Source organism: Balaenoptera ricei, chromosome 8, assembly GCF_028023285.1.
Source record: "Balaenoptera ricei isolate mBalRic1 chromosome 8, mBalRic1.hap2, whole genome shotgun sequence".
Classification (NCBI taxonomy): Eukaryota; Metazoa; Chordata; class Mammalia; order Artiodactyla; family Balaenopteridae; genus Balaenoptera; species Balaenoptera ricei.
In genome coordinates, this window is record NC_082646.1 from 48,915,092 (window position 1) to 48,938,681 (window position 23,590).

Below are 23,590 nucleotides of genomic sequence, written 5' to 3' on the forward strand. Positions count from 1 at the left end.
ATCTAATAGGATTAGTGTCTTTAGAATAGACACCAGAGAGCTCACTCCCTCTCTCCATGCACATATAGGAGAAGGGCCATGTGAGGACATAATAAGAAGGCAGCTGTCTGCAAGCTAGGAAGAGATGCCTCACCAGAAACCGAATCAGCTGGAATAAATTTCCGTTGAGTGTTCAGCCACCCAGTCTATGATATTTTGTTATGGCAGCCCAAGCTGACTCATACAGTTGCTACTAGCTGTGTGACTGAGCAAATAATTCTCCTGAAACTCCTTTTCCTCATCTGTCAAATGAAAATAATAGTAATCCTACCTCATTAGATTGTTATGGTGATTAAATGAGATAATGCATTCGAAGAACATAGCCAGAGGACGAGCACATGTATGTTAAAAACTCATTCATTCACCCTGTTTATTTAACAGATGTTGATTGTGTGTGTGCTTTCTGCCAAGCGTTGTTCTAGGTGCTGGAAATCCAGGAATGACCAAGAGAAGTAAGGTCCCTGCACTCATGAAGCTCACACTCTAGTTGGGGAGACAGATGATAAATGAGGAAACAATTAAGATAATTGTGGGTTGTAATAAATGTCATGAAGGAAATAATCAGGTAATAAGATAGAAAGCAATCTGAGGAGGCCACCTAAGATATGGTTGTCAGGGAAGTTCTCTCTGAATAAGATGTTTGAGTTGAGACCAAAAGAATGAGAATGTGCCAATCATCTGAGGAGCTGGTGGACAAGCATTCCAGGCAAAGAAAACAAGTGCAAAAGCCAGTGGGTGGAAAGGGCAGAGTGCTCCAAAGAAAGGAAGGCAAAGTGGCTGTGCTCTGTGAATAAAATGCCCTGGGATTGTGGAGACAGGCAGGGGCCAGAGTTTGCAACACCTTGTGGTTTTTTCTATGAGTAATGAATTGCTATCAACTGATTCATTTGGGGGAATGACATGTTCTGATACGGGTTTTTTTGGAGACATATCTCTGGCTGGTGTGTAGAGGATGGATTACAAGGGTTATGAGCAGAAGCAGTGAAGCTTGTCAGGTGACTATTAAACCAGTTTAGGGTAGAGATGATAGTGACTTAGATTAGAGATGGAGAGGAGAGTTCAGATGCCAGATTACGATGGAAGAATTGGCAAGTATTCATGATAGGCTTGAAGTAGCATGGGGAAAAGGGAGGAACAAAGGATGACTAGTAGGTTTTTGCTTGGTGCTGTTAGCTGATGGGTGGGTGGGAGGAAGACTGGGGAAAGACCAGGTTTGGAGTCTCAGCAATCTCCAGAGGTTGGCAGATTACACTTTGAGAACTGCTGATGTAGGGGACAACAGGAGTGCAGTCCTTCAGAGGACCAGAGGGAATGCGGGGGAACGCACAGGTAAAGGGGTTGAACGTTGACAGGAAAGTGACAGTTCTTCCATTTTCATAAGTGAGGAGGCGAGAAGATTGGTATACATTTTTTTTAATTTAATTTTTTAAATTGAGGTATAGTTGATTTACAGTGCTGTGCCAATTTCTGCTATGCAGCAGAGTGACTTAGTTATATGCATATATACATTCTTTTTTATATTCTTTTCCATTATGCTTTATCCCAGGATATTGAATATAGTTCCCTGTGCTGTACAGTAGGACCTTGTTGTTTATCCATTCTACATATAATAGTTTGCATCTTCTAATCCCAAACTCCCAGTCCATCCCTCCCCAACCCCCCTCTCCCTTGGTAACTACAAGTCTGTTCTCTATGTCTGCGAGTCTGTTTCTGTTTTGTAGATACGTTCATTTGTGTCATATTTTAGATTCCACATATAAGTGATATCATATGGTATTTGTCTTTCTCTTTCTGACTTACTTCACTTAGTATGATAATCTCTAGTTGCATCCATATTGCTGCAGATGGCATTATGTCATTTTTTATTGTATATCCATAAATATACATTATGAATATAATGTATATATCCATTCATCTCTTTATCCATTCTTTATCCATTCATCTCTCAATGGACATTTAGGTTGTTTCCCTGTCTTAGCTATTGTGAATAGTGCTGCTATGAACATAGGGGTGCATGTATCTTTTTGAATTATAGTTTTGTCCAGATGTATGCCCAGGAGAGGGTTCCCTTTTCTCCATACTTTCTCCAGCATTTGTTATTTGTAGACTTTTTTTTTTTTTAATTTATTTTTTTTTAATTTATTTATTCATTTTTGGCTGCATTGGCTCCTCATTGCTGCGTGCGGGATCCCTCTAGTTGCGGTGAGCGGGCTTCTCATTGCGGTGGCCTCTCCCGCCGTGGAGCACGGGCTCCAGGCACGCGGGCCTCAGCAGCCGTGGCTCGCAGGCTCAGCCGCTCCGTGGCATGTGGGATCCTCCCGGACCAGGGCTCGAACCCGTGTCCCCTGCACCGGCAGGCGGACTCCCAACCACTGCACCACCAGGGAAGTCCCAATTGTAGACTTTTTAATGATGGCCATTCTGACCAGTGTGAGGTGGTACCTCATTGTAGTTGTTTTTTTTTTTTTTTTAATTTACTTATTTTTGGCTGCATTGGGTCTCCGTTGTGGTGCACGGGCTTCTCATCGCCGTGGCTTCTCTTTGTTGTGGAGCATGGGCCTTAGGGCACGCAGGCTTCAGTAGTTGTGGCTCACGGGCTTAGTTGCTTTGTGGCATGTGGGATCTTCCCGGACCAGGGCTCGAACCCTTGTCCCCTGGTTGGGCAGGCGGATTCTTAACCACTATGCCACCAGGGAAGTCCCCTCATTGTAGTTTTGATTTGCATTTCTCTAATAATTTGCCATGTTGAGCATCTTTTCACGTGCCTGTTGGCCATCTGTATGTCTTCTTTGGAGAAACATCTATTTAGGTCTTCTGCCTGTTTTTCGATTGGGTTGTTTGTTTTTCTGTTGTTGAGTTGTATGAGCTGTTTGTATATTTTGGAAATTAAGCCCTTCTCGGTCACATCATTTGCAAACATTTTCTCCAATTCCGTAGGTTGTCTTTTCTTTCTTTTTTTTTTTTTTATGGTTTTGGTATGCATTTTATTGGAAGTGATTTGAGGCAGTTCCTCTCTGATAACATGTATTTTCTCAATGAAGTAGAAGTCAAGGTCTTCAGCTGAGAGGGAAAAGTGGTAAGAATGGATATGGGAAGTTTAAGGAGAATGAAAAATGTGTGAGCCAGTTGACTTGGAGAGTGGGAAGTGGATTTGCTGGAGAAGCACAGTAAGTTTTCCAGACAGTGCTCATTTGAGGTTTGTGAGCATGAATTTAAAAAGAAACAGATTGGCTTTGTTTTGTGCTTTTTTCTCCGGGAATATTCACCTGTTTGGGTGCAGGCACAGAAAAGCTGAGAAATTGGCTCACTGACTGCTGAGGTTTATAGGTGAGTATGATGGAGAGAGGGGGGGGCGGAGAGAGAAGGAGTAGACTTGAGCAAAGGAGTTGAGGGTGACTGTTGCCAGGGAGTGGCTGTTTAAACTGGGTAAAAAGAATGTGATGGAGAGAAGGATAGAAAGAAAGTGATGGGGTCAGTAGACTGCAAGTTTTGATAAAGCGTTGTCAGGGAGTGGGCTATTTGAAATCAGGGTGTCGCTACCACCGATGGCAAGGTCTAGGGTGTGACCGTGGGAGTGGATGTTTGTGGTTGAGAAGGTGAGAAAAGCAAGGAACAGAGAGGCCAGGGGTTTGGATAGTCCATTTATAGGCATGTTGAAAGCATCCAGAAGATGACAGAGGTAGAATAAGACCTAGAACCCATAACCAAAGCCTTCAATTAAGGAAGGGGGGTGAGTGACTGGTGACTGGAGGGGCAGACAGTTGACAACTACAAGGCATTAGTGTGAGCTGAAGGCAGGAACTTTAAAGGAGCTGCAGTTTCTGAGAGAGGAAGCGGAAGAAATGGTCTGAACTGGAGCATGTGCAAAGAGAATGCTCACCCCACCTCCGAGCACTGAGATGCACTTGGTGTGAGGGAGAACAGGGCCTTGAGAGGCTGTAGGGGAAGCAGTGTCTCGGGGAAAAGCCAGGTTTCAACAAGGCCGGGAGATGAGAGAGGGGTCAGAGTGAAACCGTGCAACCCAGATGGGGACTTTATTGATTGATTGATTGATTGATTGCTGTGTTGGGTCTTCCTTTCTGTGCGAGGGCTTTCTCTAGTTGCGGCGAGCGGGGGGCCACTCTTCATCGCGGTGCGCGGGCCTCTCACTATCGCGGCCTCTCTTGTTGCGGAGCACAGGCTCCAGACGCGCAGGCTCAGTAGTTGTGGCTCACGGGCCCAGTTGCTCCGTGGCATGTAGGATCTTCCCAGACCAGGGCTCGAACCCGTGTCCCCTGCATTGGCAGGCAGATTCTCAACCACTGCGCCACCAGGGAAGCCCCAAGATGGGGACTTTTAATTGAGATCACACACCTGGTCTCAGGACTTGCTGAAGCTCAGGTTCTTGATGTCTCCTCACAGAAAGAATTCAGTGAGAGACAAAGTGATAGGTAAGAAGTGGATTTATTTAGAGAGAAACACACTCTGCGGTCAGAGTGTGTGCCATCTCAGAAGGCGAGAGGCCCCGAAATATGGGGTGGTTAGTTTTTATGGACTGGGTAATTTTATAGGCTAATGAGTGGGAAGATTATTACAACTATTTTGGGGAAGGGGCGGAGATTTCCATGAATTGGGCCACCGCCCACTTTTTGATCTTTGATGGTCGGCCTTGGAACTGTCGTGGTGCTGGTGGGTGTGTCACTTAGCATGCTAATGTATTACAATGAGCGTATAATGAGGCTCACTGGAAGTCAAATTTTCTGTCATCTTGGACCTAGTTGATTCTAACCAGTTTTTATCATGTCCTATGGCTATGTCATTCTTTTAAAGATTGTGCCCTGCCCCCTTTCCTTCTGTTTCAAGAGCAATGAGGACACAGGGAAGTTTGTTGATCACAGGTCTCTTTCCAGAGGGCTCTAGAAAAGGGTTTGGGAGGAAACTGAGGGGTGAAGGATTGGATTGGATGATGAAAAATATGCAGCAGGAGTCTTGAACTTCTGTGAGCTCCTGAGATGACCTGAAGACACTTCTCCCTGTGAACCTCAGTGGGGCAGCAAGAGAGAGAGACATGAAGGCAAACCTCTTTTAGGTCAGCCTGGTATTATTAGGTACAGTTACCATCACCCAGTTCATCTCCCTGCCTCTGGGCATAGCTAAATATAGACTGTCCTACTTTTTAAAGTGCCCCAGGAGAAAGTAATTTTTTATAATTTCTCTCAGTAATTCATGCTTGGTTTAATGCTCAATAACAAGTATACTACCTGACACATAGTCGGTGCCCAATCAATATTGTTTGAATTAATTGAGTGAATTCACAGTATCAAGATCTTCCTTTTACGTCTTTTAATTTACTCACGCTGTAGTGCTAGCCCATTGCACTACTTTGACACAATGGATCCACAATTAATGTCCCCATTTTATAATTTCCATTGTCACAGATAAACTGTTCTATATCATCTGTTACTCAGATGTTGATTCTATTCAATACTATTTAGTTGTGTTGTATCTGTATCCCGGATCTCCTTAGCTAGGTTTAAATTCCCTCAGTATATATGGACCAGTTTGCTAATTCTCTTCTCTATAGTATCTACTCTAGTGGAGGCAAAGAGTCAATATTTAGTAGGTGCTTTTTGAAAAAATGAATACATTCTCTAATTAATTCTTGAAATAATAAATACTTATTTGAAAATTCGTGCATCTTCCTAGACAGCCACTGACATGTCCTGTGAACTAACACCTAACGTAACATCCAGATTGCCTGGGTACCAATTGTAGCTGTGTCCCTTACTAACTGTGTAACCCTGGACAAGGTACTTAATATTTCTGTACCTCAAGTGTCCTTGTCTGTAAAATGAAGACTGTTAACTTATCACATATTTGTTTTGATGAATAAGTTAATATGTGTAAAATGCTTAGAGTAATGCCTGGTACGTAGTAAGCACTCAGAAAATGTTGTTTTTGGGCTTCCCTGGTGGCACAGTGGTTAAGAATCCACCTGCCAATGCAGGGGACACGGGTTCGAGCCCTGGTCTGGGAAGATCACACATGCCGCGGAGCGACTAAGCCCGTGCACCACAACTACTGAGCCTGCGCTCTGGAACCCACGAGCCACAACTGCTGAGCCGCGTGCCTAGAGCCCGTGCTCCGCAACAAGAGAAGACACCACAGTGAGAGGCCCGCGCACCGCTACAAAGAGTAGCCCCCGCTCGCCGCAACCAGAGAAAGCCCGTGAGCAGCAACGAAGACCCAATGCAGCCAAAAATAAATAAATAAATAAATAAATTAATTAATTAATTAATTAATTAATTAAAAAAATGTTGTTATTGTTATTACTAGGCATGTAGTTCATATACATGGAATACTTTAATAAATGATAAATAACTCAGGCTGGATCACCAATAAATATCAAATGGTCTCTTTAATAGACTCTATTGTGGCTAAACACATAGGCATACCCTCTATAAATAAAATCTGATTAAATGCTTCACTTTTCAGGTAATTAAAACAGGACCATATGAGTGAAATCAGCATAAAAAAAGCAATGCTCTCACTTTATGAAAAGGAGAAATGTGAAAAATACCTAGTAACCTAAGTTGAAGCATCCTGAAATAAGGTCAGGGATTGCTGAAAACTGAGGGAGTCCATAGCATGAGGCTGACGGCTTTGAGAAAATGTTTGTTATATAGAATTATGGAGACAGAAAATGCTGCATTAAGTCCAATTCTACAGATGAAGAAATAGCCAAAATAATGGAAAGCACCATTATACAGATTATTATTTGCTTCCGTTCACAAGGAACCCAGAGCCAAGGAGAATTAGGAGGTAATAAAAACACTGTTATAACTTTTGATGGAAAGCAGGCTGGGAGCCCTTAGCAAACAGGAACTCCGCAGAATCTGCAGAGCTAGATGCATGTTCCCAGGGGTATTAGAAGTGGGTATTTGCATTAATGTGTGTAAAGAAAAACTAAGATAGTTCTAGAGGTCAGAATCAGAAAGGTGATTTATATTCAAGGTGGAATGTAGCTCCTCTTTCATCAAGTAGTAAAATTAATGAAACAACTATGAAATTTAGAAGGTAAACCCAGAGACCTTAAGGAAAAAGCATAATAATCAAAAAAATTCAATAAAGTTTCTTCTTCTTTTTTGAAAGAAAGTGTATCACACCAAAGAACTTGCTTTAAAAATACTGCGTTCCTAAATAAGCAAAGGAAGACATTATTACGCATTTCATGTATCTGTTTTTACAGTATTAGGTAATCCATAAGCTACCTTTAGGAGCATTTCAATTTAAAAGTCCTTTGGTTTTCTGGGTGATGGGATTAAATGTGATGTTCAATTTCTTTCTTAACAGTTGTGTTATTTTTGAGACAAAAAAGTAAATAAAAATTCACTTATAAAAAGTCATGCTTGGACTTCCCTGGTGGCGCAGTGGTTAAGAATCCGGCTGCCAATGCAGGGGACACGGGTTTGAGCCCTGGTCCGGGAAGATCCCACATGCCGCGGAGCAACTAAGCCCGTGTGCCACAACTACTGAGCCTGTGCTCTAGAGCCCGCAAGCCACAACTACTGAGCCCATGTGCCACAACTGCTGAAGCCTGCGTGCCTAGAGCCCATGCTCTGCAACAAGAGAAGCCACCGCAATGAGAAGCCCGCGCACCACAACGAAAAGTAGCCCCTGCTCGCCACAACTAGAGAAAGCCCGCGTGCAGCAATGAAGACCCAACGCAGCCAAAAATAAATAAATAAAAAATAAATTAAAAAAAAAAAAGTCATGCTGATTAAAAATTGACCAAAAGACCTTAAACAAAAGGGAGCGTGAGCCAGTTTGCCTGTGTTGGGAGGGAAGGTGGGACCCAGAGACTTAAGGAGCCGGCGTCAGAATTTGTTTCCTTCCTCATTTGTGTGTGTGTTCTAGAGAAGTCAGAGTGACACAAATGTAATTTGCAGCTGACCCAGCACTGAGAGGTGTGGCACGTATAATCAAGACAGAGAAGCAACCGAAATCTGACTCAGAGGTGCTAGAAATACTGCCTTGCAGTAATTTTAGAAAAGAGAGAGCAAGCCTGAGACTACACAACATTGAATTCGTCAGCATTGACTGGAACTAGCTGTGGTGTGGTGGAAAGAACACTTGAAGTGTTTTTGCAGTCAGGGATCCTGAGCTTAAATCTAATTGTGTCTCTCAGGGACTGTGTGAACTCAAGCATTTCAACTCCCTGGGCTTTAATTTTCTCATCTTTAAAATGAGGATAATAAAACCTGCCTCAAAGTGTGGCTGTGAGCATGAGCTGCTTTTGCAGGGCTGTAGGGATATCCGCTGTGATGACGCAAAAGTGGTATTTATGCAAAACATCATAAGTCAGTGGAAAGCGACACAAATTTAAAATCAGGCAGACCTGAATTCACCGAAAGTCAAATCATAGCTTTCCTTCTTTGCAGCTGTTGGACGTTGGGCAAATTTGTTTCACTGAGACACCTATAAAAAGGTATATATCTATCTACCCCATAGTGTTCTTAGAAGAATTAAATTCAATAATTAATGTGCATAGGGCCTGACACAAAAAAGCTCCACGCATCTCTGATTTCTCCTTCTGCTGCCTCTTTTCTGCCTCTAGCCAGAGAAAGGTCTCTGCTTTTGAAGCCTCATGAAATTAAATTTGGTCCACCCCGATAATTCAGGATAATCTCCCCATTTCCTTCTCAGGTGCCAGGCATTAGGATGTGGACAGTTTTGGTGTGGGCATTCTCCCTAAAGCTATACTTTCATGTGCCAGGTACTTTGCTAAATGCTTTCCATGTATTATCTCATTGAATTACCTCAATAACTCTATGCAGTTTATTTCTGTCAGTCACTCTATAAGGAAACTGAGACTCACAGATGCTAATCAGCTTGCCCAAAGTCACACAGTTAGGAAATATAAGAGGCGGAATTTGAATGTAGGTCCTCGGAGTTCAGAGCTCATACTCCTGTAGAGGACAAATGTCTAGAAGGAAAAGGCATCAAGTTGTAGGGCCTTGAGATGCATGGGCCTTTTTTGTGTGCAGCAATGCTCCATGTAATCATGTGAGGAGAAAATATGTAAAATATAAATTCTCTGTGGAAGATCAAGTGGTATTTGGAAAGCCTGGGTTACAAATACTTATGGGTAACAGAAGGCAGATTAAAATTTTAATGGGACATTGACTTGGTCTCAAGAAATTGTGTTCTTGGAAGGAATCCAATGTGGTCTGTCAAGGCACAGTATAGAACTGTGACCATAGACTACATAAAAACACAAACAGTTATTAGGCCGGATTCTGGGAGGTCTCCAGAGGATGTGATGAAGCCTGAGGGTCAATCTTAGTTCAGTTAATATCTACACTAGTGATCTTGGAACATGGGATCTTCATCCTTTTTTAATGAAATTCACTGGAGATAACAAAATGACTGGAGTTACAGTCACCAGAAAGAACAGAAGAAAAGTTGACAGGAAACATTTCCCATTAAACGTGGGTGGGGGGCGTGGGGGGAGGAAGAAAGGAATGCAAAACATAGATAGTCACTAAGATAAGGAGGTCTGGATGGAGCCACCATGATTTAAGAGGCCTACAATAGACAGAAAGGGGAGACAGGAAATTATATTGAAAGTGAAATATGGTAGCTGGCTTGAAAACTGTTTCCCAAATGTGCAAAATTCCAAATGTCACAAACTTCAGCGCTTTGGGGGCACAGCTGGAGGGAGGCCCCTGGTCATGCACTGAGCTGGCTTCCTGGGTACCAGAGAGCTAGGAGTGGTTTGGGAGAAGCAGAGGCAGAGCAGGCTGGGAGAGGGTTGGGAGAACAGGTTAGAAAAGGGATGAATATGTGTCACAAAGAGCAGCTGTACTTCCTCTTAACTTGCCTGCCCACCCTCCCCTTTAGTTAAGTTATTCTGGGCTGGCCCAAAGGGCAGTGTTAAGTGGCCTCTGTGTTTTTCCCTGAAGAATCTCTCAGGGTCTCCCATATCTTCATGAAGTCATTGTATGTGTTAGGTTGGCTGGTAATTACTGGGTTACTTGATTCTCCTTCTCCAAACCGTGAGCGCCATAAGGTCACTTGATGAAAACACAGGATAGGAAACCATCCCAGAGATGGCTGTTAATCTTTTTGGGAGTCTTAAAATTTGATAAAAGCTATGGTTTTTTCTTCCTAGAAAAATGCACAATCAGGCAAACATTTGCATACAACTCCAGGGGCTTTATGAAGCCTCTGGGTCACTTTGGAACCCCCAGGAAATCTCCTGATCTATATCCTCCAGGTTAAGAACCTCTGGTTATAGCAATGGCAAATGCTTGACTCCAGCTATAGTCTTTACCACCTCCCACTTCAGCCCCGGCCCCTCCCCCCCAGTGCCTTAGTGCATTGGTAAACATCGCTAATTGATCTCACATTCTCCTGCAGATCCTGGTTGTGGTTAGCTAAACATATTGTGGTAATCATTTCATGTGGTAATAAATGTGAATTAAACCATCATGCTGTACGCCTTAATCTTATACAGTGATGTATGTCAATTATTTCTCAATAAAACTGGAAAAAAGAAAGCACTCTCTTAGAAATAAATGTATGTTTATTCAATAGTCACAAGAAGTCAAGTGATTTTCCTAAAAGACGCTTCCACTCATTTTTATATTATTTTCCATTATATGTGAAATACATCACCTCTTCCTGACCAAAACAAACAAACTACAAACCCCAAACCACCTCAACCTAGTACTCCCAATTTTCCACCAATTTTTCTGAATTGGCATCCGAGTTCAATCCTGGAAATGAGAAAAGAAGATAAGGAGAAAGGCTCATTGAAGTCTAAGAGGATTTTCGAGGTGGAAGGAGTGAGAAAAGGCTGAATAGGATGAGGATGGAGAAAAGGATTATTGGAATAGGCAATTAAATGTTTGATGACCTAGGAGAGGGCAGTTTAAGGAGAGCTGTGGGGGTGGAGCCAGATCACAGCGGGTTAAGTTGATGGGTTTCTTTGACTGTATTCTAAAGAATACATTCAAATGTATTCTAACTGTATTTCCTTGAATGTTTTCTAAATAATCAGTCATATGCATAGGGATAGATGTACAAGGATGTTAACTATGGTCTTATTAAAATAGTACTGGTACAAATTGGAAACCATCTAAAGGCCAAATATTAACGAATTTGGTTAATTTGATTTTAATGCATCCATATGGTGGAATAATATTATATTAGTAAGGATTCTTTATTTTAAGTAACAGAAACCTGAATCAAACTAGTTCAAAGTTCAAGCAAAGAAAGGTAAGAGGAATTTATTGGCTCATGCAGTTGAAGAGCCCAGAAATTGCCTGGCCTTAGGCAGGTCTGGAACCAAATGCTCAGATGATGTCCTCTGATTTTAAGATCGATCTCTCTCTCCACTCCCCGCCCCACACCACCATGTTTCTCTCCTTTACTCTGGAATGGCTTCATTTTTACACAGGATCTCTCTTCATGATGAGAAGGATGGCCTCCTGTGGTTCCAGCATTTCCAGAGCTCACCATCTCCACAAGAGAGAACCTTTCCTGGTCTCCGCATCCAGGCCAGGCCCCTCCCCCAAGAATCTTACCAACTCCATTTGCATCGCTTGCCCATCCTTCAACTGCTGTGCGCAAAGGCGTGGAGTACTGTGATTGGTCAGCCCGGAGCACATGTACCTTCCTTCACAAACCCACCAGAATCACGTGCTGTGGGGGAAAGGCGTCTTCCAAAAGGAAGGAAGATGGAATTGACCAGAAAAGAGGTACCATTATAATTGTGAACTTGTTTGTTTTTTTTTTTAATTAATAGACTTTTTTTTTTTTTAAGTATTTATTTATTTATTTATGGCTGTGTTGGGTCTTCGTTTCTATGCGACGGCTTTCTCTCGTTGTGGCAAGCGGGGGCCACTCCTCATCGCGGTGCGCGGGCCTCTCACTATCGCGGCCTCTCTTGTTGCGGAGCACAGGCTCCAGACGCGCAGGCTCAGTAATTGTGGCTCACGGGCCCAGCCGCTCTGCGGCACGCGGCATCTTCCCAGACCAGGGCTCGAACCTGTGTCCCCCGCATTGGCAGGCAGATTCTCAACCACTGCGCCACCAGGGAAGCCCTGAACTTATTTTTTTAAAAAGACTGTGTAGATCTACCTTTATGGGCATGGAGGCTTTGGGTGATGGGGAAACGCTGAGGTTTCATCAGACCTCTGCTGTTCCCTGTGCCGGAAATCCCCCCACCTATCACTCCAACCCTTCCCATGTTTCTGGGCTACTGACTACGTGGGGTGGGTAGAATAATGCCCCCCTTCCCCAAAGAAGTCCAAGCACTAATCCCTGGAGCCTGCGAATATGTTACCTTATATGGCAAAAAGGATTTAGCGGGTGTAATTAAGTTAAGAATCTTGAGATGGGAGATGATCCTGGATTATCTGGGCGAGCTCCGTGAAAAGACGCTCCAAGTACACTGTGAAATAAGAAAAGCAAGTTACAGAGCACAACATAGAATATGATTTTATCTTTAAAATCTGTTTAACTTTACTTACATAGATGCATAGGAAAAAGTTTGGAAGATGTACTCCAGATAATAATAGAGTTATTTCCGAGGTGTTGTGATAGTAGATTTTTTTTTCCTTTTTGCTTCCATACAGTTTCTTACTATTCTGCCATGAACATTGATTACTTATGTAATTCCAAGCCATAAGAGGTGAAGGAGAGGAAGCAACCATTAAAGGGAAAGGTGGGATGGTGTTTTGAATGAAGCACATAGAAAAAAAAAGTTGCTCGTTTATCCATTTATGTATGTATTTGTGTGGGGAACACTGGAGCCTCTTTTTAAGCTGAGGTGGTGGGCCTGGGGGAGCTGAAGAAGAAGATGCAGGAACCAGGAGAAGATCTGGGGGAGTCGGATCTCTAGGACTGGGGAGGAGTTGGGGAGGAGTACCTCCTCAAGCCCAGGGCGCGGGTGTCCCTGAGCGGCCCGGAGGAGGGAGGAGAGGTTGGGAAGAAACATGGAGGTTTTTAATGGGAGAAGAAGGAAGTCAAGGACCTCAGTCTTCCAAGCAAAGAAGGAGCCGTGGGCAAGGGGGCTGGAGTGGGTTGCGGGGGCTTAAGAAAAATGGAAGCAGTTGGAAGAAAATGTGGTCTGAGGAACGTGATAGGAGTCAGCCAGCATCAGTGAGGCTTTCTGAGTGGCCTCAGAGCCACGGAGATTAGATAACAGGGTTCGTAGTCATGCTAAGCATAGCAGTGGCCTGACTTTTTCCTGTGACATGGAGCAACCTGGGAATAGAGAGCAAAGCCAGCAGAGAGAAAAGAGTGCTTGGCTGCATGGGAGGCTTTGGATTCTGGGGTCCAGGGTTCCCCGTCGGACCTCAGGGACTCCCACTGAGCTTCCTAATTCAGTTAATTGATTAGGAATCCGCTGCACTGCTCTGCCATGTGCCCCTTGTGCCACCATGTGGTTGCCATGGATCTCTCAGGCCTCATAGAGATGAATCCAGGAGCTCCACTGAGAGTATCTGAGAGGCCAAAACAAAAACAAAAACCATGAGAGTGTGACAAAGGACATAGACAAATGGTGCCATTGAGCTGTTGGGAGCAAAGGAGGGGGTGAGCTGAGGAGAGAAAGCGAGAGGGGACAGGCTAGTTTCCAAACCAGAGGTACAGTCCGGGTCACCTTTATAGGATGAGTAAGAGTGAGCCAGGCAAAGTAAGGGGGAAGGGCATCCCAGAACGGGGGAACTGCAGGAGCAAAGGCATGGAGGCCTGAGGCTGTGTGGTATGTACAGACAGACACATGCGAGTGAGTGTCTTTGCAGGGTCAAGTAGAACGGAGGGCCTGGTGGGAGATGGGGCTGGAGAGGTGGGCCAGGACCTCACCCAGAGGAAAAGAGGCCTCTGAAGGAGCTTGAGAGAACAGGATCAGAGAAATAGCAAAAGGAGAGAATACAGTCTCCTAAGTCAGGTTAGCCAGGAGGTTATTAGAAAAAAGAATGACTGACAGTGTTGGGTATCCTAAAGGTTCCCAATGAGACAATTTCAAAAATCTCACCAACAGACTTGGCAATTAGGAGGTCCCATGTGACTTTTGCCAAATAAGTTTTTATGGGCCAGTGAGAACTGAAGACAGACCACAGAGGACTGGAAGGTAAGGGAGAAAGTAAAAAGAGAATCTGAAAACTTTGGCTCAGTTAGAAAAGAAAAAAAAGATAAAAGCAAGAATGGATCAGAATTTCAAGAGAGACTATGTGTGTTTAAGGAAGGGAAAGATTCTAACATAGAGGCTGTCAGGTGAGGGACAGGTTTACATTTTAAGAAAGAAAAGATAAATTGTATGGAGCCCTCGAGATGGGAGGGGGTGGGTTTGGGTAGGAGGGGCAAGGAGAGCTGATCTTGTCTAATCGCCTCTATCGTCTTTATGAAGTATGCAGCATGGCGATCTGCTGAAAATGAGGAGTGAGGAAAATGGTGGAGTTAGAAAGAGGAGGTTACATGAAAGGGCCGTTGGAGAGGAGCTCAGGACTTGTGTGGGCTGCAGAAGGTACATGAGGTCATGCATGGACGATGCACTGCTCAGGGCCTGGGTAGTAAAGGCCCTAAACAAATGGTGAAAATTATCCATGTTCGAGGTGAATCTTGAGGAACATATTCAGGGCCTAACTAATCTCAAAGGGACGAAGTCCTGGGTCGGGGCAGCGATGGATCTGAAGGTCAAACACCTACAGTGCAGGGGGGGTGGGGAGGGGGAGGGGGAGGGTGCGAGGGTGGGGAAGGAGGGGAAGGGGGGACTGGAAGGCAGATGTCTAAAGCAAAGAGTTTCTTAGTAGTTTGTATATTGCTCTCCAGCATCTGGGTGTTGAGATTTGGAAAGAAGAGCTAGTTCTACAAAGTAAGGAGAAATCGAGAATTCGGAGGCCATGTTATAATTCCAGAGGCAGAACTAACTCTGCTATCAGAGTCTGAGCCTTTTGCTGCAGTGACTGCAAGTTAAGAAAGATTAAACTGATAAAGTGCAATCTGAGATGATGTGGTTCAAAATAGAAAAAATGATTCCATGACTGGGATTGGTTGGTTCAATCTATTTGTTATCTTTTCCCCATTTTCCTAAATAAATGTTTACTCAGTGTCCTAGTAGGTTCTCAAAGTCAACAGAAACAAAGTTTGGCATAGATTTTGTTGGCATGTCCCTGATTTTGTTGGTATTGGCAGGTATGGGCAGCATGTGCAAGTATTGTTTTGCTTTGTTTGCTTGTATAAACATGGTTGAGGTCAAGAGTACCTGCTCTTCTGTTGCACTAATGGGATTTGATCCCAGCTACCCCTGACTAAACACCATCACATCACTCTCCAAGCCTCAGTTTTCTCATCTGTAAAATGTGGATAATATCAGTATCCATTTCCAAGGGTGATCAATAAATGTTTATCCTTACTATTATTGTTAACCTGACTTGCCTTAACTCCTTTTTAATGCCCTCTCACCTGCTAAGCTGCTCCATTGGCCCATGAGCCACAATCAGGTGTGGTCCCAGAAGATAAGGCAGCCATGTTGTTTTTACAATATGACAAGTTACCTAGTTCTGTGGGATGACAAATAGAGCCATTCAGACACAATGCCTTTCGAAGAAAAGCAGCTATGCGGGTCTCAGTTAGTAGCATCAGTGTCATAGGAGGAAAAAGCACAGCCCCTCCTGGGTTAGAGGTAAGGGAGGCCATGTGAAGCCAGATGAACCCAGCAAAAATCTCCCAAGTCCCAAGTCCAAACCAGGCTGCAGGATTACTCTCTCTACAGTGTTGGGAATCGGACTGTTCTAGGCAAGGGCTGAGTAAGAATATCGCTCGTGATATGGACCGCTCTCTAGGAGCAGATAGAAATAACAATTATTTATTCATTCTTTTATTTACTCATTTATTTGTTTATTCAATCATTCACTTTTCAGCACTCACTGGGCATCCACTATGTGGCAGAAACTGCTTTCATGCTGAGGTACAGAGATAAATCTAATATTCTTGAGGCCAAGCACATGACAGTTCTAAAGGCTGCTGGCCATTTTGAAAAATGTCTGTGTTCGAGACATTATACTAAGGACTCAGCATATTTTATTTCAGTGCCCCTTGCCTCTTAGATCTTTACACATGCTGTTCCCTCCTCTCTTTCTGGACTAAACAGGTCTTCAGAACTCAGTTGAGCTGCCATTTTTTTCCCAAGAAATCTTCTTTGACTACCCCTACCCCCAAGTCAAGTTAGGTGTCCTTCTTAAGTGTTTCCCAAGCATCCTGGATGCCTCCAGTGGGCTTACCGTGCTATATAAATGAATCCTCTCTTTGTTGATCTATATCTACCTCTAGATTGGAAGATCCATGAGGGCAAAGAGTCTCATTTGTCTGGTCTACCACTGTATTCCACCAGGCCACCCAGCACACAGAAATCTCTCGGTAAATATATTTAGAGTAAATACATGCTGATACTCACAAATGAAGTAAGCATTATTACTTTACAAATAAAGAAAGTGAAGTTTGTTGTCAAATAATTTTCCCAAACTTAAAGAGCACTGTATAGGTAGAGGTTGGAACTGAACAAATCCATAGTGTTAAATTCCAGCTGTGTACTGCTAGAAGGTTCTGAGGCTGCAGTCTGCCCTCTTTGAATATTGGAGTCTTAGGAAAAGGAAGAGAAAAGTTAAAAAAAACATATTATCCCCAAACTCAGACTTTTCCCCTAAAGAATCAGAAAAATTTTTTTAATTGAATAGGGACTAACTTTTTAAAAAGTATCAGTGTTATTTAATGCTATATCTTTAAGCCACTTAAAAATCATCTCACATACTACCCGTTGTGTATCTCGCATGCTGGTCTAAGGCAGTAGATTTTACTCCCTACTCTGGGAGCCCTGGCTTCTTCTGGGGTGGAGAGTGACTGTGTCAATATGGGGAAGTAGCTAAGCAGGTAGGGCTCTGAGGCTGCACACGTAAGTTAGAGCAGCTCTGCTCTTATTCAGGGCTGTGAATCATTTCATTTTTTAAAGGGTTACCCTGCTAGAAAAGAAATATCTTGAAAACCACCAGCCTACTCACTAATAGTGTCCACTTACTTACTATACACCTACTATGGGCCAGTCCTTTACATACTTTAAAACACCGGTCCCCAACCTTTTTGGCACCAGGGACTGGTTTCGTGGAAGACAATTTTTCCATAGACGGGGGGTCTGGGGGGAGATGGTTCAGGCGGTAATGCCAGCGATGGGGAGCAGCAGATGAAGCTTCACTCGCTCACCCACCACTCACCTCCTGCTGTGCGGCCCGGTTCCTAACAGGGGATTGGGGACCCCTGCTTTCAATTTCTCTCTACAAAGTAGCTGTTGTGAATGGATGAGGCAGTTGATACTCTGAGAGATTCAGGAACCTATCCAAAGTCTTCTGGCTGATAAGTGGCAGGACTGTCATTCCAACGTAGTCTATCTGCTCTTTTTCTGTTTTTGTATCCTGCTTTGGAATCCTTTCCATTCAACACATTATTTATTGAGATTCTACTACTTCATAAGCACTTGTTAGGTTCTGGGGTTAGAAACTCACAGTCTATTGGAAGTGAAAAGCATGTGAATAAATATCTACACAAAGCGTTTTGGATGCTATTCTCCAGTGAGACATGGAGTGAAGAGTGGTCAGTTCTACCTGGTGGAGTGAGAGAGTGGTCATTGAGGTTTCTTAAAGGTGGTAATGCTGCAGGCTCGGTGACAAGTAGGAGTGCTGGAGAGATGACATTGGAGAGTTGGGGAGGCCAGATTTTAATGGGCTTTGTGTGTCATCCATACAAAGACTTAGAGCCCTGTGGTCTGGGACTTGCATCATTTAATTGATTTATAGTCCCCTACTACTTAGTTGTTTTGAAAATTGCAGTCTTAGCTAAAAAAATCTCTGTGGAAGAGATTTGTTGCCATTTTAGAAGGAAAATGGAAAGACAGCTGAAGAAAGAAAGTTATTTGGAGGAGTAGCCCCTCTCCCACCAAGGAGTATGGACTTTAGATATTGGGGATCAGTGAAGGATTACAATGCTAATTTATCACACTGTGGCTCTGAAATCACCTAGGGCCTCCTTGACCTACAAGATCCAGCTAAACTCGCCTCACAACTCCAATTTCACAGCCTGTCTCTCGCAGCACTTGTTCCCCGAGGACTTATTCTCTCATGGCCCATTTGTCTCTAGATTTTGTCTTCCTCCAACCCTGTGTTGCACCAAGGATGACCCCAACCAGACACGAAAGTCAATATCCAAAAGAATTCACTCACACCAAAGCACAAATGAGCATTGTAGATTTTACTAAAGATTTCTAAGGGGAGTTAGAGGAAGAATTTACAGCAGTCACACCAAAGTCCACTTTGAGACATTCTTGTTCTTTCCAAATTCCTCCTTCATGCAGTAACCAGCCCAGGGCACCTTTCCTCATTTCCTGGATTACCTGTTGAAACTTCAAATTCTTCTATTACTGAAAAGTGCATCTGTTACCCCAGCCCAGGAACAGACCTGGACTCAGATCCAGGGATTAAGATAAATTTCAAACCCCAAATATTTATAAAAGCTTTTCCACGCTATATCCCACAGCCTTCAGGCCAAAATACAGTGTTCTTCATAAGAGAAATCCTGGTGCATAATTTTTCCTATCTGGTTATAAAAGGATTAAGATAACAGTAGACTCTTTGATCCAAAAGTGTAAAGCTATACCATTGTTTGTACGGGGCAATCTCCCTTGAAGAATGAATCATCCCGTCAATCCTGGGGGGAAAAATATGTGTCAGAACCAAGCTTAGAAAGGTAGGGGGAGAGAATCTCTTTTGATCTTGTCAATGGAAAGAGTCGAGATGTTTAAGAGAAGATCCTAGGTGGTGGCCGTCAATACGGCATCACCCATGGGCAACAGGGGGGAGCTTTGAAGTGAGGACTTAGGCAAAGGCTCTGGGAAGTGATGTCAGCCCTTTGGATAGCTAGCTCATTGCCATTCATGGAACCTGTGTGAAATGAGAAGAGGTAAAATCCCTGAGACCTATCCAGTTCAAGTGGAATCAGAGCCTGTGCTTTGGAAGTTGCATCATTTAAATGATTTATACTCTCTGTTTTCCCCATTTGCTCTTCCCTAACATTCAGCTGTTTTTGAATGTTCCAGTCTTAGCTGAAGAATCTGTGAAAGTGACTCATTGCCATTTTAAGGGGAAAATAGAAAGATGTTTGAAGAAAGATAGAAAGATGTTGGGAGAGCAGCACCTTTCCTGCCCAGGAAGGTGGGGAGCCATTGAAGAATGGAGACAGTGGGCTTCCCTGGTGGTGCAGTGGTTAAGAATCTGCCTGCCAATGCAGGGGACATGGGTTCGAGCCCTGGTCCGGGAAGATCCCACATGCCGCGGAGCAACAAAGCCTGTGTGCCACAACTACTGAGCCTGTGCTCTAGAGCCTGCGAGCCACAACTACTGAGCCCATGTGCCACAACTACTGAAGCCCATGCGCCTAGAGCCCGTGCTCTGCAACAAGAGAAGCCACGACAATAAGCCACGCACCGCAACGAAGAGTAGCCCCCGCTCGCCGCAAGTAGAGAAAGCCCGCGCACAGCAATGAAGACCTAACACAGCCAAAAATAAAAACAAATAATTAAAAAAAATAAAGAATGGAGACAGCAAGCAAATTGAGAAAATCCATAGAGGAAGAGAATGCTCGGAACCCAGAGGGACAGAAGAAGAGTTTCTAGGTCCAACTACCATCCTCCACCTGGAGATTCTCCTTCCAGGCTAAATTTTGGAGGATTTGAGTTTTATTATATTGGGAGAATGTAACAGTAAATTTCTTTATCAAAATATGGTTGCTACAGCTGGGCCAAGCTCCCTCCTATTTCTGACCCATAGTAAAGATAGGCCTTCATGTCAGTGAAGTTCTAGAAACTTGTGTGCCCAACACTCACCTTCAACCCCAGCCATATACCTGCTGCCTCAAGGTCTGCCTGAAGACGGGGATGGGAGAAGGATGTTGAGATGCATCCTCTAGCTCAGAGGTTTCAAAATAATTTTTTCTAGCATTGGAATTCTGTCCTGAGTAAAATTTTACTTTCAACCCCAAAATAGAAAACATAAAATTAGATTGCTCTGGTTGAATTGCAACAGGGGGTTGGGATCCCATCCCTTATGCTGCTGCCCCCTTCCCCAACTCATGCCAATACTCCAAGTTTCCTCCTGGGAACTCTAGAGATTGAAGGAGTTCAGTATGAGGGCCACCCCTCTAGACCGTCATCTTCAAAGCCCTCGCCTCATGAGTCTGGCAATTGCATGTGGATAAAAGTTCATCTCAGTCCATTTGAGTATCCCCACTTTTCCCTGGAAACACTTGTACGTGCTATAGGGGAGGTACAGAGTGCATTTGATCCATGAGGTTATGTACCTGTGCTGGCATCTGCTGAGGTATCCAACAGCTCTTTGGGTTGTCAATCATCTATCCACACAGGTTGCCTTTGAATCATTCTTCATTCACACCTGAAAGCTTGTTTTGAGTCTGTGGCAGTCTTGGCCTCTCAGGAATGATTCTACAACTCCAGTGCCACAGAAGGACACAGGAAACTGAGTCTTTCTACAGCCTACACATAACAAGCAATCATTTCTTCTCAAACACCTTTCAAGGTTTCTGGGCACGAGTTTTCTTTCTTCCTGAAGCCAACGAGCATCCTATTGGGGTATTTGGGGCTTCAGAACAGAACACCCAACAGAGAATAACTTAAAACATAAGACTATATGTTACTTACCGTAACAAGAAGTCTGGAAGTGACAGGGAGTAAAAGGATTGACTTATTTCAGCAATGTAACAAAGTAATCAAGGACCCAGGTACTTTCCACTTCTCCCTGTGTCATCCTCAGCATGTAGACGGACATCTTCAGGCTTGTTGCATGGTTGGAGGTGACTGTCACTGTCTCAGACATCACCTCCTCACACAACTGTTCCAAAGGCAGGAAAAAAGCCTCCTATATCTTTATTTATTTTTTAAATTGGAAAGTGTAACAGACAAAACAGATTGTCAAATAAGGAGATGATTTTATTCAAGCTATTGCAATAGGGAGAATGTTCATGAATGAAAAAGTTCTCTAAGAAAGGGAAGGGGGCCTGGGATTTTAATAAAGGCAGGTCAACAAGGGGGTCATCCACAGTCTTACAAGAGTCACGAAGAAGGATAGAGTTGGGTCTTCTTTTAGTACATGGGAGAGCATTGCTGGTAGCTGTTTCTTGGAACACAAAAGAGAGGAGGGATTTCAGAGAACAAAGGTGTAGGGGAATTTCTTAGCCAGCTCTGCTTTCTGAGAACACAGGGCTCAGGTAAAGTTCAACATTGTCAGTCTGCCCTTTTGTTCAAAATGAATGAATATCACTTGTCACTGAACAACTCAGAGGTAATTTATAAACCCCTGAATGGAGTGAAGCAGGGTCTGAGAAATAGTCTCTCGAGGACGTTTTGTTGCCTCTATTCTTGCAAAACCAGTTCAACCATCTGCAGAGAAGTGGTGGCAAAGGTTGGTTATTTTAGAGTCCTGGAGATCAGGCATCTTAAAAGAAGTATGCTTAAAATGAAAAAAGGGAAACAGTAACATAAAAAGTTGTATTAAAGTAAAGAACCAGGAGTTGAACTCTAAGGGTAACCAGTCCAGCGGATTCCAACAGGCCAGTGGAGGAAAACATCCAGTTATGCAGCACAGCTCCTTGAGTTTCTTGAAGCTCTTGAGCTAGGATGTCAATGCTCTTGGTTGTGTTGTTGTCCACAGTCAAGGTTACCCCTCATATAAGGGCATGCGTGACCAAAGTGTTTCATCGGCCTTACTTAGTAATCCAGACAGTGGCTTGTCCAGAGAGGATTCGGGCTCATGCATGGTCTGCTGCAATGGTGAGTCCTTCGAGCTTTATATCAAGCCGTAGAGCTTCAGCTTCCAGGCCTTCTTCAGGTCCTGGGGAAAATGGCCAGCTGCAAGGCAACCGAGAGTCCCAGGAAGGATACGGACAGTCAGGCTATAGTTCTCAGTAATGCCACCAGGCAGAAGCCAGATAAATTGGAAAAGTTAGTTTGGAAGGTTGTAGCCAGATATTGAAGGAATCTGGAAGACTGAAAAATTGGGGAAAATTGACAATTTGGGCAAGGTAACAGGATCTGGTTCAGTTTGCAGCTTAGGTACCAAAACTGGTTTCTCTAAGCGGAAGAAGGAAGTCAATTAATCTCTACCTGACAAGACAGAGTTTGCGTATTCATCATCTACAATTTATAGAGAGGTGTAAAATAGCTCAAAGACAATGAAAATCTCATAAATAAACCCAACAAATGTAGCCAGCTCTGACCGCAATTAAATCCCCTTTCAGGAACCTTCTACAGTTTTCTATAGCTCTTGCACACCCTTTATTACAACTTCTCAAAGTGGTAAAAACAGAAACACATTCATTAACAGACCCAAATATGTACATATACCCTCTCCATAGCATATAAAGGTAGGAAGCAAAAGTATACAATCTTAAATTATACTTAGTGACACTTTTTCAGTATTGTATCTCCTTAGAAATGATCTTAGTATCTAATATCTATTAATTAACTCAGTTTAGTATCAGTCCAAGGTTTTAAGTTACCTAAAGATCTTGGAAATTATCTTCAAGCTGATTTAATTTCAATTACTCTTGAAATAAAGTTTGTCAGAATAATGATACGATATGGTTAAACAAAAATTTAAATTTTAAAAAATTCTATATATTTAGTAGAAGTAATGCTAACCTGCTCTATCAGTAACTCTGGATAAGCTTAGGAAGAAGATATTTATGTAAAGTAAAAAATGTATGTTTGTATCATGCTTAACTTTAGCTCAGAGAAAACAGGGTATTTTATTAAACTGAAATTATTGACCTAGTCTTGTTTGCCAAAGATTCACCTACATCTTGAGAACTTGAATTTTAAAAAAATTCTGAGTTTGTTTCTATAAGAATACCTTTTCTTTTCCACATTGAAAGTATTTCAGGCTCACTTTCCTTTATTCTTGAGAATTTTAGGAATATTCAGTTTATATATGAGCTTTTTTGTCTCTAAGCCAGTCAGAATACAATGAGCTCCTTTAAGATATTTTATAATATAATTTGGGAATACCACCCAGAGATGGGAAAATACTACACAATCAGATAATGAGAGGTTTTCTGAGGCCTTTCTGAATTAGACATATAAACATACAGAGAGAGAGAGCCACTTACAACTTCAATTCTAAATTTCAGCCATAGGTTAAACGTGGTCCTCCTTTTTATTCTCAGTCTTCTTTCCCATATTGCACTTTGAAGTTCTCCCCTTCCTCAAAGCTCATTCTAAATGCACCTCTCCCTTGAAGCCTTACCTTAACCCTCAGGAGGGTGGAATTTATTCCACAAGCATTGCTCCTCTCTGATCACTTGAATCAATCAACCTGAAAATGCAGTTATTTATGTATATTCCTCATCTTCTCTTTAAATCCAAACTCAGGGATGGCAGAGACTAGATTATCTTTCTTTCAACAAGCATTTATTTTACACCTACTGTGTTTCAGGCACTGTACTAGAT

General features: G+C 43.0%; 1 protein-coding gene across 1 annotated transcript in view; it reads left to right on the forward strand.

Moving 5' to 3' along the window:
* ME3 (malic enzyme 3) overlaps nt 1–23,590 on the forward strand; it is a 327,811-nt gene that overhangs the window by 18,552 nt on the left and 285,669 nt on the right. The window contains exon 2 of the mRNA XM_059930621.1: nt 11,483–11,783. Within this exon, the coding sequence (XP_059786604.1) occupies nt 11,483–11,783 (301 nt within the window). The remainder of the gene's footprint in view (nt 1–11,482; nt 11,784–23,590) is intronic.